Source organism: Hyperolius riggenbachi, chromosome 6 (assembly GCF_040937935.1).
Source record: "Hyperolius riggenbachi isolate aHypRig1 chromosome 6, aHypRig1.pri, whole genome shotgun sequence".
In the NCBI taxonomy this organism is placed as follows: Eukaryota; Metazoa; Chordata; class Amphibia; order Anura; family Hyperoliidae; genus Hyperolius; species Hyperolius riggenbachi.
Genome location: NC_090651.1, coordinates 1,067,535 through 1,088,672, shown reverse-complemented (window position 1 = coordinate 1,088,672; position 21,138 = coordinate 1,067,535). Strand labels below are relative to the sequence as shown.

General features: G+C 42.5%; 1 protein-coding gene across 1 annotated transcript in view; it reads left to right on the top strand.

Moving 5' to 3' along the window:
* CLCN6 (chloride voltage-gated channel 6) overlaps nt 1-21,138 on the top strand; it is a 282,298-nt gene that overhangs the window by 241,681 nt on the left and 19,479 nt on the right. The window contains exons 19-20 of the mRNA XM_068238749.1: nt 5,544-5,701; nt 5,776-5,932. Of these exons, the coding sequence (XP_068094850.1) occupies nt 5,544-5,701; nt 5,776-5,932 (315 nt within the window). The remainder of the gene's footprint in view (nt 1-5,543; nt 5,702-5,775; nt 5,933-21,138) is intronic.

Sequence of the window (21,138 nt, the reverse complement as noted above, 5' to 3'; positions counted from 1 at the left end):
TCCACCCTTCTCCTGTACCTCCCACTCAGTGCAGGACACAACCATGCACCACTACTGGCCTCCGCCCTTCTCCTGTACCTCCCACTCAGTGCAGGACACAACCATGCACCACTACTGGCCTCCACCCTTCTCCTGTACCTCCCACTCAGTGCAGGACACAACCATGCACCACTACTGTCCTCCGCCCTTCTCCTGTACCTCCCACTCAGTGCAGGACACAACCATGCACCACTACTGGCCTCCACCCTCCTCATTTACCTCCCACTCAGTGCAGTACACAACCATGCACCACTACTGGCCTCCGCCCTTCTCCTGTACCTCCCACTCAGTGCAGGACACAACCATGCACCACTACTGGCCTCCACCCTCCTCATGTACCTCCCACTCAGTGCAGTACCCAACCATGCACCACTACTGGCCTCCACCCTCCTCATGTACCTCCCACTCAGTGCAGTACCCAACCATGCACCACTACTGGCCTCCACCCTCCTCATGTACCTCCCACTCAGTGCAGGACACAACCATGCACCACTACTGGCCTCCACCCTCCTCATTTACCTCCCACTCAGTGCAGTACACAACCATGCACCACTACTGGCCTCCACCCTTCTCCTGTACCTCCCACTCAGTGCAGGACACAACCATGCACCACTACTGGCCTCCACCCTTCTCCTGTACCTCCCACTCAGTGCAGGACACAACCATGCACCACTACTGGCCTCCGTCCTTCTCCTGTACCTCCCACTCAGTGCAGGACACAACCATGCACCACTACTGGCCTCCACCCTTCTCCTGTACCTCCCACTCAGTGCAGGACACAACCATGCACCACTACTTGCCTCCACCCTTCTCCTGTACCTCCCCCTCAGTGCAGGACACAACCATGCACCACTACTAGCCTCCACCCTTCTCCTGTACCTCCCCCTCAGTGCAGTACCCAACCATGCACCACTGCCGGCCTCCACCCTCCTCATGTACCCCCCACTCAGTGCAGTACCCAACCATGCACCACTACTGGCCTCCACCCTCCTCATGTACCTCCCACTCAGTGCAGTACCCAACCATGCACCATTACTGGCCTCCACCCTTCTCCTGTACCTCCCACTCAGTGCAGTACCCAACCATGCACCACTACTGTCCTCCACCCTTCTCCTGTACCTCCCACTCAGTGCAGGACACAACCATGCACCACTACTGGCCTCCACCCTCCTCATGTACCTCCCACTCAGTGCAGTACCCAACGTTGCACCACTACTGGCCTCCACCCTTCTCCTGTACCTCCCACTCAGTGCAGGACACAACCATGCACCACTACTGGCCTCCACCCTTCTCCTGTACCTCCCACTCAGTGCAGGACACAACCATGCACCACTACTGGCCTCCACCCTCCTCATTTACCTCCCACTCAGTGCAGTACCCAACCATGCACCACTACTGGCCTCCACCCTCCTCATGTACCTCCCACTCAGTGCAGGACACAACCATGCACCACTACTGGCCTCCACCCTCCTCATGTACCTCCCACTCAGTGCAGGACACAACCATGCACCACTACTGGCCTCCACCCTCCTCATGTACCTCCCACTCAGTGCAGTACCCAACCATGCACCACTACTGGCCTCCACCCTCCTCATGTACCTCCCACTCAGTGCAGTACCCAACCATGCACCACTACTGGCCTCCACCCTTCTCCTGTACCTCCCACTCAGTGCAGGACACAACCATGCACCACTACTGGCCTCCACCCTCCTCATGTACCTCCCACTCAGTGCAGTACCCAACGTTGCACCACTACTGGCCTCCACCCTTCTCCTGTACCTCCCACTCAGTGCAGGACACAACCATGCACCACTACTGGCCTCCACCCTCCTCATGTACCTCCCACTCAGTGCAGTACCCAACCATGCACCACTACTGGCCTCCACCCTCCTCATGTACCTCCCACTCAGTGCAGTACCCAACCATGCACCACTACTGGCCTCCACCCTCCTCATGTACCTCCCACTCAGTGCAGTACCCAACCATGCACCACTACTGGCCTCCACCCTTCTCCTGTACCTCCCACTCAGTGCAGGACACAACCATGCACCACTACTGGCCTCCACCCTCCTCATGTACCTCCCACTCAGTGCAGGACACAACCATGCACCACTACTGGCCTCCACCCTCCTCATGTACCTCCCACTCAGTGCAGGACACAACCATGCACCACTACTGGCCTCCACCCTCCTCATGTACCTCCCACTCAGTGCAGGACACAACCATGCACCACTACTGGCCTCCACCCTCCTCATGTACCTCCCACTCAGTGCAGTACCCAACCATGCACCACTACTGGCCTCCACCCTCCTCATGTACCTCCCACTCAGTGCAGTACCCAACCATGCACCACTACTAGCCTCCACCCTCCTCCTGTACCTCCCCCTCAGTGCAGGACACAACCATGCACCACTACTGGCCTCCACCCTCCTTATGTACCTCCCACTCAGTGCAGGACACAACCATGCACCACTACTGGCCTCCACCCTCCTCATGTACCTCCCACTCAGTGCAGTACCCAACCATGCACCACTACTGGCCTCCACCCTCCTCATGTACCTCCCACTCAGTGCAGTACCCAACCATGCACCACTACTGGCCTCCACCCTCCTCATGTACCTCCCACTCAGTGCAGGACACAACCATGCACCACTACTGGCCTCCACCCTTCTCCTGTACCTCCCACTCAGTGCAGGACACAACCATGCACCACTACTGGCCTCCACCCTTCTCCTGTACCTCCCACTCAGTGCAGTACCCAACCATGCACCACTACTGGCCTCCACCCTTCTCCTGTACCTCCCACTCAGTGCAGTACCCAACCATACGCCACTACTGGCCTCCACCCTCCTCATGTACCTCCCACTCAGTGCAGGACACAACCATGCACCACTACTGGCCTCCATCCTTCTCCTGTACCTCCCACTCAGTGCAGGACACAACCATGCACCACTACTGGCCTCCACCCTCCTCATGTACCCCCCTCCCCTCTCAGTGCAGGACACAACCATGCACCACTACTGTCCTCCGCCCTTCTCCTGTACCTCCCCCTCAGTGCTATGCACGACCATATGCCACTACTGGCCTCCACCCTCCTCATGTACCTCCCACTCAGTGCAGGTCACAACCATGCACCACTACTGGCCTCCACCCTCCTCCTGTACCTCCCACTCAGTGCAGTACCCAACCATGCACCACTACTGGCCTCCGTCCTTCTCCTGTACCTCCCACTCAGTGCAGGACACAACCATGCACCACTACTGGCCTCCACCCTCCTCATGTACCTCCCACTCAGTGCAGTACCCAACCATGCACCACTACTGGCCTCCACCCTCCTCATGTACCTCCCACTCAGTGCAGTACCCAACCATGCACCACTACTGGCCTCCGTCCTTCTCCTGTACCTCCCACTCAGTGCAGGACACAACCATGCACCACTACTGTCCTCCGCCCTTCTCCTGTACCTCCCACTCAGTGCAGGACACAACCATGCACCACTGCCGGCCTCCACCCTCCTCATGTACCTCCCACTCAGTGCAGGACACAACCATGCACCACTACTGGCCTCCACCCTTCTCCTGTACCTCCCACTCAGTGCAGTACACAACCATGCACCACTACTGGCCTCCACCCTTCTCCTGTACCTCCCACTCAGTGCAGGACACAACCATGCACCACTACTGGCCTCCACCCTTCTCCTGTACCTCCCACTCAGTGCAGGACACAACCATGCACCACTACTGGCCTCCGCCCTTCTCCTGTACCTCCCACTCAGTGCAGGACACAACCATGCACCACTACTGGCCTCCGTCCTTCTCCTGTACCTCCCACTCAGTGCAGGACACAACCATGCACCACTACTGGCCTCCGCCCTTCTCCTGTACCTCCCACTCAGTGCAGGACACAACCATGCACCACTACTGGCCTCCGCCCTTCTCCTGTACCTCCCACTCAGTGCAGGACACAACCATGCACCACTACTGGCCTCCGTCCTTCTCCTGTACCTCCCACTCAGTGCAGGACACAACCATGCACCACTACTGGCCTCCACCCTTCTCCTGTACCTCGCACTCAGTGCAGGACACAACCATGCACCACTACTGGCCTCCACCCTTCTCCTGTACCTCCCACTCAGTGCAGGACACAACCATGCACCACTACTGGCCTCCGTCCTTCTCCTGTACCTCCCACTCAGTGCAGGACACAACCATGCACCACTACTGGCCTCCACCCTCCTCATGTACCTCCCACTCAGTGCAGGACACAACCATGCACCACTACTGTCCTCCGTCATTCTCCTGTACCTCCCCTCTCAGTGCAGGACACAACCATGCACCACTACTGGCCTCCACCCTTCTCCTGTACCTCCCACTCAGTGCAGGACACAACCATGCACCACTACTGGCCTCCACCCTCCTCCTGTACCTCCCACTCAGTGCAGGACACAACCATGCACCACTACTGGCCTCCGTCCTTCTCCTGTACCTCCCACTCAGTGCAGGACACAACCATGCACCACTACTGGCCTCCACCCTTCTCCTGTACCTCCCACTCAGTGCAGGACACAACCATGCACCACTACTATCCTCCGCCCTTCTCCTGTACCTCCCACTCAGTGCAGGACACAACCATGCACCATTACTAGCCTCCACCCTCCTCATGTACCTCCCACTCAGTGCAGGACACAACCATGCACCACTACTGGCCTCCACCCTCCTCATGTACCTCCCACTCAGTGCAGTACACAACCATGCACCACTACTGTCCTCCGCCCTTCTCCTGTACCTCCCACTCAGTGCAGGACACAACCATGCACCACTACTGGCCTCCACCCTCCTCATGTACCTCCCACTCAGTGCAGTACACAACCATGCACCACTACTGTCCTCCACCCTCCTCCTGTACCTCCCACTCAGTGCAGGACACAACCATGCACCACTACTGGCCTCCACCCTTCTCCTGTACCTCCCACTCAGTGCAGTACACAACCATGCACCACTACTGTCCTCCGCCCTTCTCCTGTACCTCCCACTCAGTGCAGGACACAACCATGCACCACTACTGGCCTCCACCCTTCTCCTGTACCTCCCACTCAGTGCAGGACACAACCATGCACCACTACTGGCCTCTGTCCTTCTCCTGTACCTCCCACTCAGTGCAGGACACAACCATGCACCACTACTGGCCTCCGTCCTTCTCCTGTACCTCCCACTCAGTGCAGGACACAACCATGCACCACTACTGGCCTCCACCCTCCTCATGTACCTCCCACTCAGTGCAGTACACAACCATGCACCACTACTGTCCTCCACCCTCCTCCTGTACCTCCCACTCAGTGCAGGACACAACCATGTACCACTACTGGCCTCCACCCTCCTCATGTACCTCCCACTCAGTGCAGTACACAACCATGCACCACTACTGTCCTCCACCCTCCTCCTGTACCTCCCACTCAGTGCAGTACCCAACCATGAGAAGAGTTTATACTATTCTCCATCTTGCAGAAGTCGAGTATCCTCACCCGAGCCGGGGAGCAGCGGAAGAGGAGCCAGTCTATGAAGTCTTATCCGTCCAGCGAGCTGAGAAATATGTGCGACGACCGCCTGGCCTCGGAGGAGCTGCCTGAGAAGGAGGATATGCTGCAGCAGATGCTAGACAGAAGGTAAACACACCCCCAAACTCCATCACCCACCCTTATATCAGAGGCAGAATGATGTCATGTGACTTCATCTCCAGGTACACCCCCTACCCGAACCTGTACCCAGACCAATCCCCCAGCGAGGAGTGGACGATGGAAGAACGCTTCCGACCGCTGACCTTCCACGGCCTCATCCTGCGCTCACAGCTGGTCACGCTGCTGGTCCGCGGTGTGTGCTACTCTGAGCTGCAATCTGTAAGTGCAGTACGATACTCCTGTACATGCCAGTGTCCCCGTGTGTGTGTTATATCATGTTATATCATGTGTGTTATATTATGTTATCTCCTGTGTTATACCATGCTATATCATGTGTGTTATATCGTTATATCATGTGTGTTATATTACGTTATCTCATGTGTGTTATATCATGTTACATCATGTGTGTTATATCATGTTATCCCATGTGTGTTATATCATGTTATATCATGTGTGTTATATTATGTTATCTCGTGTGTTATATCATGTTATATCATGTGTGTTATATTACGTTATCCCATGTGTGTTATATTGTTATAACATGTGTGTTATATTATGTTATATCATGTGTGTTATATTATGTTATATCATGTGTGTTATATCATGTTATCCCATGTGTGTTATATCATGTTATATCATGTGTGTTATATTATGTTATATCATGTGTGTTATATTGTTTTATTATGTGTGTTATATTATGTTATATCATGTGTGTTATATTATGTTATATCATGTGTGTTATATCATGTTATCCCATGTGTGTTATATCATGTTATATCATGTGTGTTATATTATGTTATATCATGTGTGTTATATTGTTTTATTATGTGTGTTATATTATGTTATATCATGTGTGTTATATTATGTTATCCCATGTTTGTTATATTGTTTTATCATGTGTGTTATATTATGTTATCCCATGTGTGTTATATTGTTATATCATGTGTGTTATATTATGTTATCTCGTGTGTTATATCATGTTATATCATGTGTGTTATATTATGTTATCTCGTGTGTTATATCATGTTATATCATGTGTGTTATATTACGTTATCCCATGTGTGTTATATTGTTATATCATGTGTGTTATATTATGTTATATCATGTGTGTTATATTATGTTATCTCATGTGTGTTATATCATGCTATATCATGTGTGTTATATTATGTTATCTCCTGTGTTATACCATGCTATATCATGTGTGTTATATCGTTATATCATGTGTGTTATATCATGTTATCCCATGTGTGTTATATCATGTTATATCATGTGTGTTATATTACGTTATCTCATGTGTGTTATATCATGTTATATCATGTGTGTTATATTATGTTATCTCGTGTGTTATATCATGTTATATCATGTGTGTTATATTACGTTATCCCATGTGTGTTATATTGTTATATCATGTGTGTTATATTATGTTATATCATGTGTGTTATATTGTTATATTATGTGTGTTATATTATGTTATCTCGTGTGTTATATCATGTGTGTTATATTATGTTATCTCGTGTGTTATATCATGTTATATCATGTGTGTTATATAATGTTATCCCATGTGTGTTATATTGTTATATCATGTGTGTTATATTATGTTATATCATGTGTGTTATATTATGTTATATCATGTGTGTTATATTATGTTATCTCATGTGTGTTATATCATGCTATATCATGTGTGTTATATTATGTTATCTCGTGTGTTATATCATGTTATATCATGTGTGTTATATTATGTTATCTCCTGTGTTATACCATGCTATATCATGTGTGTTATATCGTTATATCATGTGTGTTATATCATGTTATATCATGTGTGTTATATTGTTATATCATGTGTGTTATATTATGTTATCTCGTGTGTTATATCATGTTATATCATGTGTGTTATATTATGTTATCTCGTGTGTTATATCATGTTATATCATGTGTGTTATATTACGTTATCCCATGTGTGTTATATTGTTATATCATGTGTGTTATATTATGTTATATCATGTGTGTTATATTATGTTATCTCATGTGTGTTATATCATGTTATATCATGTGTGTTATATTATGTTATCCCATGTGTGTTATATTGTTATATCATGTGTGTTATATTATGTTATATCATGTGTGTTATATTATGTTATCTCACGTGTGTTATATCATGTTATATCATGTGTGTTATATTATGTTATATCATGTGATATATCATGTTATATCATGTGTGTTATATTATGTTATCTCGTGTGTTATATCATGTTATATCATGTGTGTTATATTATGTTATCCCATGTGTGTTATATTGTTATATCATGTGTGTTATATTATGTTATCTCATGTGTGTTATATTGTTATATCATGTGTGTTATATTATGTAATCTCGTGTGTTATATCATGTTATATCATGTGTGTTATATTACGTTATCTCGTGTGTTATATTGTTATATCATGTGTGTTATATTATGTTATCTCGTGTGTTATATCATGTTATATCATGTGTGTTATATAATGTTATCCCATGTGTGTTATATTGTTATATCATGTGTGTTATATTATGTTATATCATGTGTGTTAAATTATGTTATATCATGTGTGTTATATTATGTTATCTCATGTGTGTTATATCATGCTATATCATGTGTGTTATATTATGTTATCTCGTGTGTTATATCATGTTATATCATGTGTGTTATATTATGTTATCTCCTGTGTTATACCATGCTATATCATGTGTGTTATATCGTTATATCATGTGTGTTATATCATGTTATATCATGTGTGTTATATTATGTTATCTCATGTGTGTTATATCATGTTATATCATGTGTGTTATATTATGTTATATCATGTGATATATCATGTTATATCATGTGTGTTATATTATGTTATCTCGTGTGTTATATCATGTTATATCATGTGTGTTATATTATGTTATCCCATGTGTGTTATATTGTTATATCATGTGTGTTATATTATGTTATCTCATGTGTGTTATATTGTTATATCATGTGTGTTATATTATGTAATCTCGTGTGTTATATCATGTTATATCATGTGTGTTATATTACGTTATCCCATGTGTGTTATATTGTTATATCATGTGTGTTATATTATGTTATCTCGTGTGTTATATCATGTTATATCATGTGTGTTATATAATGTTATCCCATGTGTGTTATATTGTTATATCATGTGTGTTATATTATGTTATATCATGTGTGTTAAATTATGTTATATCATGTGTGTTATATTATGTTATCTCATGTGTGTTATATCATGCTATATCATGTGTGTTATATTATGTTATCTCGTGTGTTATATCATGTTATATCATGTGTGTTATATTATGTTATCTCCTGTGTTATACCATGCTATATCATGTGTGTTATATCGTTATATCATGTGTGTTATATCATGTTATATCATGTGTGTTATATTATGTTATCTCATGTGTGTTATATCATGTTATATCATGTGTGTTATATTATGTTATCTCCTGTGTTATACCATGCTATATCATGTGTGTTATATTATGTTATCTCCTGTGTTATACCATGCTATATCATGTGTGTTATATCGTTATATCATGTGTGTTATATCATGTTATATCATGTGTGTTATATTACGTTATCTCATGTGTGTTATATCATGTTACATCATGTGTGTTATATCATGTTATCCCATGTGTGTTATATCATGTTATATCATGTGTGTTATATTATGTTATCTCGTGTGTTATATCATGTTATATCATGTGTGTTATATTATGTTATCTCATGTGTGTTATATTATGTTATCTCGTGTGTTATATCATGTGTGTTATATTATGTTATCTCCTGTGTTATACCATGCTATATCATGTGTGTTATATCGTTATATCATGTGTGTTATATCATGTTATATCATGTGTGTTATATTACGTTATCTCATGAGTGTTATATCATGTTACATCATGTGTGTTATATCATGTTATCCCATGTGTGTTATATCATGTTATATCATGTGTGTTATATTATGTTATCTCGTGTGTTATATCATGTTATATCATGTGTGTTATATTACGTTATCCCATGTGTGTTATATTGTTATATCATGTGTGTTATATTATGTTATATCATGTGTGTTATATTGTTATATTATGTGTGTTATATTATGTTATATCATGTGTGTTATATTGTTATATCATGTGTGTTATATTATGTTATCTCGTGTGTTATATCATGTTATATCATGTGTGTTATATAATGTTATCCCATGTGTGTTATATTGTTATATCATGTGTGTTATATTATGTTATATCATGTGTGTTATATTGTTATATCATGTGTGTTATATTATGTTATCTCATGTGTGTTATATTGTTATATCATGTGTGTTATATTATGTTATCTCGTGTGTTATATCATGTTATATCATGTGTGTTATATAATGTTATCCCATGTGTGTTATATTGTTATATCATGTGTGTTATATTATGTTATCCCATGTTTGTTATATTGTTATATCATGTGTGTTATATTATGTTATCCCATGTGTGTTATATTGTTATATCATGTGTGTTATATTATGTTATCTCGTATGTTATATCATGTGTGTTATATTATGTTATCTCGTGTGTTATATCATGTTATATCATGTGTGTTATATTACGTTATCCCATGTGTGTTATATTGTTATATCATGTGTGTTATATTATGTTATATCATGTGTGTTATATTATGTTATCTCATGTGTGTTATATCATGTTATATCATGTGTGTTATATTATGTTATCTCGTGTGTTATATCATGTTATATCATGTGTGTTATATTATGTTATCTCATGTGTGTTATATCATGTTATATCATGTGTGTTATATTATGTTATCTCATGTGTGTTATATCATGTTATATCATGTGTGTTATATTATGTTATCTCGTGTGTTATATTGTTATATCATGTGTGTTATATTATGTTATATCATGTGTGTTATATTATGTTATCTCATGTGTGTTATATCATGTTATATCATGTGTGTTATATTATGTTATCTCGTGTGTTATATCATGTTATATCATGTGTGTTATATTATGTTATCTCATGTGTGTTATATCATGTTATATCATGTGTGTTATATTATGTTATCTCGTGTGTTATATCATGTTATATCATGTGTGTTATATTATGTTATCCCATGTGTGTTATATTGTTATATCATGTGTGTTATATTATGTTATCTCGTGTGTTATATCATGTTATATCATGTGTGTTATATTATGTTATCTCATGTGTGTTATATCATGTTATATCATGTGTGTTATATTATGTTATATCATGTGATATATCATGTTATATCATGTGTGTTATATTATGTTATCTCGTGTGTTATATCATGTTATATCATGTGTGTTATATTATGTTATCTCATGTGTGTTATATTGTTATATCATGTGTGTTATATTATGTTATCTCGTGTGTTATATCATGTTATATCATGTGTGTTATATTATGTTATCTCGTGTGTTATATCATGTTATATCATGTGTGTTATATTACGTTATCCCATGTGTGTTATATTGTTATATCATGTGTGTTATATTATGTTATATCATGTGTGTTATATTATGTTATCTCATGTGTGTTATATCATGTTATATCATGTGTGTTATATTATGTTATCTCGTGTTTTATATCATGTTATCTCATGTGTGTTATATTATGTTATCTCATGTGTGTTATATTATGTTATATCATGTGTTATATCATGTTATATCATGTGTGTTATATTATGTTATCTCATGTGTGTTATATTGTTATATCATGTGTGTTATATTATGTTATCTCGTGTGTTATATCATGTTATATCATGTGTGTTATATAATGTTATCTCATGTGTGTTATATTGTTATATCATGTGTGTTATATTATGTTATCCCATGTGTGTTATATTGTTATATCATGTGTGTTATATTATGTTATCTCATGTGTTATATTATGTTATCTCATGTGTGTTATATTATGTTATATCATGTGTGTTATATTATGTTATCTCGTGTGTTATATCATGTTATATCATGTGTGTTATATTATGTTATCTCGTGTGTTATATCATGTTATATCATGTGTGTTATATTACGTTATCCCATGTGTGTTATATTGTTATATCATGTGTGTTATATTATGTTATCTCGTGTGTTATATCATGTTATATCATGTGTGTTATATAATGTTATCTCATGTGTGTTATATTGTTATATCATGTGTGTTATATTATGTTATCCCATGTGTGTTATATTGTTATATCATGTGTGTTATATTATGTTATATCATGTGTGTTATATTGTTATATCATGTGTGTTATATTATGTTATCTCATGTGTGTTGTATCATGTTCTATCATGTGTGTTATATTATGTTATATCATGTGATATATCATGTTATATCATGTGTGTTATATTATGTTATCTCGTGTGTTATATCATGTTATATCATGTGTGTTATATTATGTTATCTCATGTGTGTTATATTGTTATATCATGTGTGTTATATTATGTTATCTCGTGTGTTATATCATGTTATATCATGTGTGTTATATTATGTTATCTCGTGTGTTATATCATGTTATATCATGTGTGTTATATTACGTTATCCCATGTGTGTTATATTGTTATATCATGTGTGTTATATTATGTTATATCATGTGTGTTATATTATGTTATCTCATGTGTGTTATATCATGTTATATCATGTGTGTTATATTATGTTATCTCGTGTTTTATATCATGTTATCTCATGTGTGTTATATTATGTTATCTCATGTGTGTTATATTATGTTATATCATGTGTTATATCATGTTATATCATGTGTGTTATATTATGTTATCTCATGTGTGTTATATTGTTATATCATGTGTGTTATATTATGTTATCTCGTGTGTTATATCATGTTATATCATGTGTGTTATATAATGTTATCTCATGTGTGTTATATTGTTATATCATGTGTGTTATATTATGTTATCCCATGTGTGTTATATTGTTATATCATGTGTGTTATATTATGTTATCTCATGTGTTATATTATGTTATCTCATGTGTGTTATATTATGTTATATCATGTGTGTTATATTATGTTATCTCGTGTGTTATATCATGTTATATCATGTGTGTTATATTATGTTATCTCGTGTGTTATATCATGTTATATCATGTGTGTTATATTATGTTATCTCATGTGTGTTATATTGTTATATCATGTGTGTTATATTATGTTATCTCGTGTGTTATATCATGTTATATCATGTGTGTTATATAATGTTATCTCATGTGTGTTATATTGTTATATCATGTGTGTTATATTATGTTATCCCATGTGTGTTATATTGTTATATCATGTGTGTTATATTATGTTATATCATGTGTGTTATATTGTTATATCATGTGTGTTATATTATGTTATCTCATGTGTGTTGTATCATGTTCTATCATGTGTGTTATATTATGTTATATCATGTGTGTTATATTATGTTATATCATGTGTGTTATATTATGTTATCTCGTGTGTTATATTATGTTATCTCATGTGTGTTATATAATGTTATCCCATGTGTGTTATATTGTTATATCATGTGTGTTATATTATGTTATCCCATGTGTGTTATATCATGTTATATCATGTGTGTTATATTATGTTATCTCGTGTGTTATATCATGTTATATCATGTGTGTTATATTATGTTATCTCGTGTGTTATATCATGTTATATCATGTGTGTTATATTAAGTTATCCCATGTGTGTTATATCATGTGTGTTATATTGTTATATCATGTGTGTTATATTATGTTATATCATGTGTGTTATATTGTTATATTATGTGTGTTATATCATGTTATATCATGTGTGTTATATTGTTATATTATGTGTGTTATATCATGTTATATCATGTGTGTTATATTATGTTATCTCGTGTGTTATATCATGTTATATCATGTGTGTTATATTATGTTATCTCGTGTGTTATATCATGTTATATCATGTGTGTTATATTACGTTATCCCATGTGTGTTATATTGTTATATCATGTGTGTTATATTATGTTATATCATGTGTGTTATATTATGTTATCTCATGTGTGTTATATCATGCTATATCATGTGTGTTATATTGTTATATCATGTGTGTTATATCATGTGTGTTATATTATGTTATATCATGTGTGTTATATTATGTTATATCATGTGTGTTATATTATGTTATCTCATGTGTGTTATATCATGCTATATCATGTGTGTTATATTGTTATATCATGTGTGTTATATCATGTGTGTTATATTATGTTATATCATGTGTGTTATATTATGTTATCTCATGTGTGTTATATCATGTTATATCATGTGTGTTATATTGTTATATCATGTGTGTTATATCATGTGTGTTATATTATGTTATATCATGTGTGTTATATTATGTTATATCATGTGTGTTATATTATGTTATATCATGTGTGTTATATTATGTTATCTCGTGTTTTATATCATGTTATCTCATGTGTGTTATATTATGTTATCTCATGTGTTATACCATGTTATATCATGTGTGTTATATTACGTTATCCCATGTGTGTTATATCATGTTATCCCATGTGTGTTATATCATGTTATATCATGTGTGTTATATTATGTTATCTCGTGTGTGTTATATCATGTTATCCCATGTGTGTTATATCATGTTATATCATGTGTGTTATATTATGTTATCTCGTGTGTTATATCATGTTATATCATGTGTGTTATATTACGTTATCCCATGTGTGTTATATTGTTATATCATGTGTGTTATATTATGTTATATCATGTGTGTTATATTGTTATATTATGTGTGTTATATTATGTTATATCATGTGTGTTATATTGTTATATCATGTGTGTTATATTATGTTATCTCGTGTGTTATATCATGTTATATCATGTGTGTTATATTATGTTATCCCATGTGTGTTATATTGTTATATCATGTGTGTTATATTATGTTATATCATGTGTGTTATATTGTTATATTATGTGTGTTATATCATGTTATATCATGTGTGTTATATTATGTTATCTCGTGTGTTATATCATGTTATATCATGTGTGTTATATTATGTTATCTCGTGTGTTATATCATGTTATATCATGTGTGTTATATTACGTTATCCCATGTGTGTTATATTGTTATATCATGTGTGTTATATTATGTTATATCATGTGATATATCATGTTATATCCTGTGTGTTATATTATGTTATCTCGTGTGTTATATCATGTTATATCATGTGTGTTATATTACGTTATCCCATGTGTGTTATATTGTTATATCATGTGTGTTATATTATGTTATATCATGTGTGTTATATTATGTTATATCATGTGTGTTATATTATGTTATATCATGTGTGTTATATTATGTTATCTCATGTGTGTTATATCATGTTATATCATGTGTGTTATATTATGTTATCTCGTGTTTTATATCATGTTATATCATGTGTGTTATATTATGTTATCTCATGTGTGTTATATTATGTTATCTCATGTGTGTTATATTATGTTATCTCATGTGTGTTATATCATGCTATATCATGTGTGTTATATTATGTTATCCCATGTGTGTTATATTGTTATATCATGTGTGTTACATCATGTTATATTATGTGTGTTATGTTATCTCATGTGTGTTACATCATGTGTGTTATATTGTGTGTGTTATATCGTGGTTCACGACTTTGCCAAAGCTGAAGGAAATATTCCACCCTCTTCCTCCTTGCCCTCTCCTCGCCATTTGGCACTGTGGACAATACCCTTCTCCTCCAATCCCAGCAGCCATGGGCATCCACGGTCCAGCCTTGGTTCCCCTCTTACCTCTCCAACTGCTCCTTCAAGACCTCCTTCAACAACTTTTCCTCCACCTCTACCCCCCTCTCGGTTGGGGTACCCCATGGCTCTGTTCTTGGCCCTTTACTGTTTTCCCTTTACACCTCCTCCATTGGCAAAGTACGGTAATTTCCTCCCTGGGCTTCAAATTGTATTAATTGCCGAAGACACCTAGATCTACCTCCATACCCCCGATCTCTCCTCCATACCCCCGATCTCTCCTCCATACCCCCGATCTCTCCTCCTCCACCATGGATACGGTCTTCTCTTGCCTCTCGACTATCTCCACCTGGATGTCAGCCATGTTCCTGATTTTTTTTTTCTGCCCAGCGTGGCACCACCCCTCCGGATGTTCATGCCACAGTCAAAAAGCACAACCATTCGCCCTCCCTCCCAGGCCCGCTGACTGGGCATAACCCTGGACCTCTTCTTTGCTCCCCACGTCCAAAACATCACTTGTTCCTTCTACTTTCACCTCAACAACATCTCCAAGATCTGCTCCTTCCTTACCCAGACACTGCCAAACTCCCCATATATGTCCCTATCATTTCCCGCCTTGATTACTGCCACGCTCCTGTCTAGTCGCTTTTTGAACCGCATTGCCCCTCTACAATCAGTCATGAAAGCAGCAGCTAGACTCATCCATTCTTCTCACCGCTCTGCATCCACTTCTCCCCTCTGCAAAGCCCAACACTGGCCCCCTATCTGCTTCAGGATCAGCTTCAAGATTCTGTGCCTGACTTACAAATCTGTGCACAAGACCTGCCCAACATACATCTCTGAGCTCATCCACAGATATATATCTGCCCTCCCCCTCTGGTCCTCCAGTGATCTCCGCCTACAAATCTGTGGACAAGACCTGCCCAACCTACATCTCTGAGCTCATCCACAGATATATGCCTGCCCCCCCCCCCCGGTCCTCCAGTGATCTCCGCCTACAAATCTGTGCACAAGATCTGCCCAACCTACATCTCTGAGCTCATCCACAGATATATACCTGCCCTCCCCCTCTGGTCCTCCAGTGATCTCCGCCTACAAATCTGTGCACAAGACCTGCCCAACCTACATCTCTGAGCTCATCCACAGATATACGCCTGCCCCCCCCCCCCCCCGGTCCTCCAGTGATCCTTGCCTACAAATCTGTGCACAAGATCTGCCCAACCTACATCTCTGAGCTTATCCACAGATATACGCCTGCCCCCCCCCCCCCCCCCCAGTCCTCCAGTGATCTCCGCCTACAAATCTGTGCACAAGATCTGCCCAACCTACATCTCTGAGCTCATCCACAGATATATACCTGCCCTCCCCCTCTGGTCCTCCAGTGATCTCCGCCTACAAATCTGTGCACAAGACCTGCCCAACCTACATCTCTGAGCTCATCCACAGATATATACCTGCCCTCCCCCTCTGGTCCTCCAGTGATCTCCGCCTACAAATCTGTGCACAAGACCTGCCCAACCTACATCTCTGAGCTCATCCACAGATATATACCTGCCCGCCCCCTCAGATCCTCCAGTGATCTCCGCCTACAAATCTGTGCACAAGATCTGCCCAACCTACATCTCTGAGCTCATCCACAGATATATACCTGCCCTCCCCCTCTGGTCCTCCAGTGATCTCCGCCTACAAATCTGTGCACAAGACCTGCCCAACCTACATCTCTGAGCTCATCCACAGATATATACCTGCCCCCCCCCTCTGGTCCTCCAGTGATCTCAGCCTACAAATCTGTGCACAAGATCTGCCCAACCTACATCTCTGAGCTCGTCCACAGATATATACCTGCCCTCCCCCTCTGGTCCTCCAGTGATCTCCGCCTACAAATCTGTGCACAAGACCTGCCCAACCTACATCTCTGAGCTCATCCACAGATATATACCTGCCCGCCCCTCCGATCCTACTGTGATCTCGGCCTACAAATCTGTGCACAAGACCTGCCCAACCTACATCTCTGAGCTCCTCCACAGCCACAGATATATACGTGCCCGCCCCCTCCGTCCTCCAGTGATCTCCGCCTACAAATCTGTGCACAAGATCTGTCCAACCTAAATCTCCTAGCTCATCCACAGATATATACCTGCCCTCCCCCCCCCCCCCCCCCCTTCTGGTCCTCCAGTGATCTCCGCCTAAAAATCTGTGCACAAGACCTGCCCAACCTACATCTCTGAGCTCATCCACAGATATATACCTGTCCTACCCCTCCGGTCCTCCAGTGATCTCGGCCTACAAATCTGTGCACAAGACCTGCCCAACCTACATCTCTGAGCTCCTCCACAGATATATACCTCCCCCCCCCCCCCTCTGGTCCTCCAATGATCTCTGCCTACCAATCTGTGCACAAGACCTGCCCAACCTACATCACTGAGCTCATCCACAGATATATACCTGCCCTCCCCCCCCCCTCTGGTCCTCCAGTGATCTCCGCCTACCAATCTGTGCACAAGACCTGCCCAACCTACATTTCTGAGCTCGTCCGCAGATATATACCTGCCCTCCCCCCCCCCCCCCCTCTGGTCCTCCAGTGATCTCCGCCTACCAATCTGTGCACAAGACCTGCCCAACCTACATCTCTGAGCTCATCCACAGATATATACCTGCCCGCCCCCTCCGATCCTACTGTGATCTCGGCCTACAAATCTGTGCACAAGACCTGCCCAACCTACATCTCTGAGCTCCTCCACAGATATATACATGCCCGCCCCCTCCGTTCTCCAGTGATCTCCACCTACCAATCTGTGCACAAGACCTGCCCAACCTACATCTCTGAGCTCGTCCACAGACCTGCCCCCCCCCCCCCCCTCTGGTCCTCCAGTGATCTCCGCCTACAAATCTGTGCACAAGATCTGCCCAACCTACATCTCTGAGCTCGTCCACAGATATATACCTGCCCGCCCCCTCTGGTCCTCCAGTGATCTCCGCCTACAAATCTGTGCACAAGATCTGCCCAACCTACATCTCTGAGCTCGTCCACAGATATATACCTGCCCTCCCCCTCTGGTCCTCCAGTTATCTCCGCCTACAAATCTGTGCACAAGACCTGCCCAACCTACATCTCTGAGCTCATCCACAGATATATACCTGCCCGCCCCTCCGATCCTACTGTGATCTCGGCCTACAAATCTGTGCACAAGACCTGCCCAACCTACATCTCTGAGCTCCTCCACAGATATATACGTGCCCGCCCCCTCCGTCCTCCAGTGATCTCCGCCTACAAATCTGTGCACAAGATCTGTCCAACCTAAATCTTTTAGCTCATCCACAGATATATACCTGCCCCCCCCCCCTTCTGGTCCACCAGTGATCTCCGCCTAAAAATCTGTGCACAAGACCTGCCCAACCTACATCTCTGAGCTCATCCACAGATATATACCTGTCCTACCCCTCCGGTCCTCCAGTGATCTCGGCCTACAAATCTGTGCACAAGACCTGCCCAACCTACATCTCTGAGCTCCTCCACAGATATGTACCTCCCCCCCCCTCTGGTCCTCCAATGATCTCTGCCTACCAATCTGTGCACAAGACCTGCCCAACCTACATCTCTGAGCTCATCCACAGATATATACCTGCCCTCCTCCCCCCCCCCCCTCTGGTCCTCCAGTGATCTCCGCCTACCAATCTGTGCACAAGACCTGCCCAACCTACATCTCTGAGCTCGTCCGCAGATATATACCTGCCCCCCCCCCCCCCCCTCTGGTCCTCCAGTGATCTCCGCCTACCAATCTGTGCACAAGACCTGCCCAACCTACATCTCTGAGCTCATCCACAGATATATACCTGCCCGCCCCCTCCGATCCTACTGTGATCTCGGCCTACAAATCTGTGCACAAGACCTGCCCAACCTACATCTCTGAGCTCCTCCACAGATATATACATGCCCGCCCCCTCCGTCCTCCAGTGATCTCCGCCTACCAATCTGTGCACAAGACCTGCCCAACCTACATCTCTGAGCTCGTTCACAGACCTGCCCTCCCCCTCTAGTCCTCCAGTGATCTCCGCCTACAAATCTGTGCACAAGACCTGCCCAACCTACATCTCTGAGCTCATCCACAGATATATATCTGCCCTCCCCCTCTGGTCCTCCAGTGATCTCTGCCTACAAATCTGTGCACAAGACCTGCCCAACCTACATCTCTGAGCTCCTCCACAGATATATACCTGCCCGCCCCCTCTGGTCCTCCAGTGATCTCCGCCTACAAATCTGTGCACAAGACCTGCCCAACCTACATCTCTGAGCTCATCCACAGATATATACCTGCCCCCCCTCCCTCTGGTCCTCCAGTGACTCCGCCTACAAATCTGTGCACAAGACCTGCCCAACCTACATCTCTGAGCTCATCCACAGATATATACCTGCCCCCCCTCCCTCTGGTCCTCCAGTGACTCCGCCTACAAATCTGTGCACAAGATCTGCCCAACCTACATCTCTGAGCTCATCCACAGATATATACCTGCCCGCCCCCTCCGGTCCTCCAGTGATCTCCGCCTACAAATCTGTGCACAAGACCTGCCTAACCTACATTTCTGATCTCATCCACAGATATATACCTGCCCTCCCCCTCTGGTCCTCCAGTGATCTCCGCCTACAAATCTGTGCACAAGACCTGCCCAACCTACATCTCTTAGCTACTCCACAGATATATACCTGCCCGCCCCCTCCGTCCTCCAGCGATCTCCGCCTACAAATCTGTGCACAAGATCTGCCCAACCTACATCTCTGAGCTCATCCACAGATATATACCTGCCCGCCCCCTCCGGTCCTCCAGTGATCTCCGCCTACAAATCTGTGCACAAGATCTGCCCAACCTACATCTCTGAGCTCATCCACAGATATATACCTGCCCTCCCCCCCTCTGATCCTCCAGTGATCTCCGCCTACAAATCTGTGCACAAGACCTGCCCAACCTACATCTCTGAGCTCCTCCACAGATATATACCTGCCCTCCCCCTCTGGTCCTCCAGTTATCTCCGCCTACAAATCTGTGCACAAGATCTGCCCAACCTACATCTCTGAGCTCATCCACAGATATATACCTGCCCGCCCCCTCCGTCCTCCAATGATCTCCACCTACAAATCTGTGCACAAGACCTGCCCAACCTACATCTCTGAGCTCCTCCACAGATATATACCTGCCCTCCCCCTCTGGTCCTCCAGTGATCTCCGCCTACAAATCTGTACCCAAGACCTGCCCAACATACATCTCTGAGCTCCTCCACAGATATATACCTGCCTGCCCCCTCCGGTCCTCCAGTGATCTCCGCCTACAAATCTGTGCACAAGACCTGCCCAACCTACATCTCTGAGCTCCTCCACAGATATATACCTGCCCGCCCCCTCTGGTCCTCCAGCGATCTCCGCCTACAAATCTGTGCACAAGATCTGCCCAACCTACATCTCTGAGCTCATCCACAGATATATACCTGCCCTCCCCCTCTGGTCCTCCAGTGATCTCCGCCTACAAATCTGTGCACAAGACCTGCCCAACCTACATCTCTGAGCTCATCCACAGATATATACCTGCCCTCCCCCTCCGATCCTCCAGTG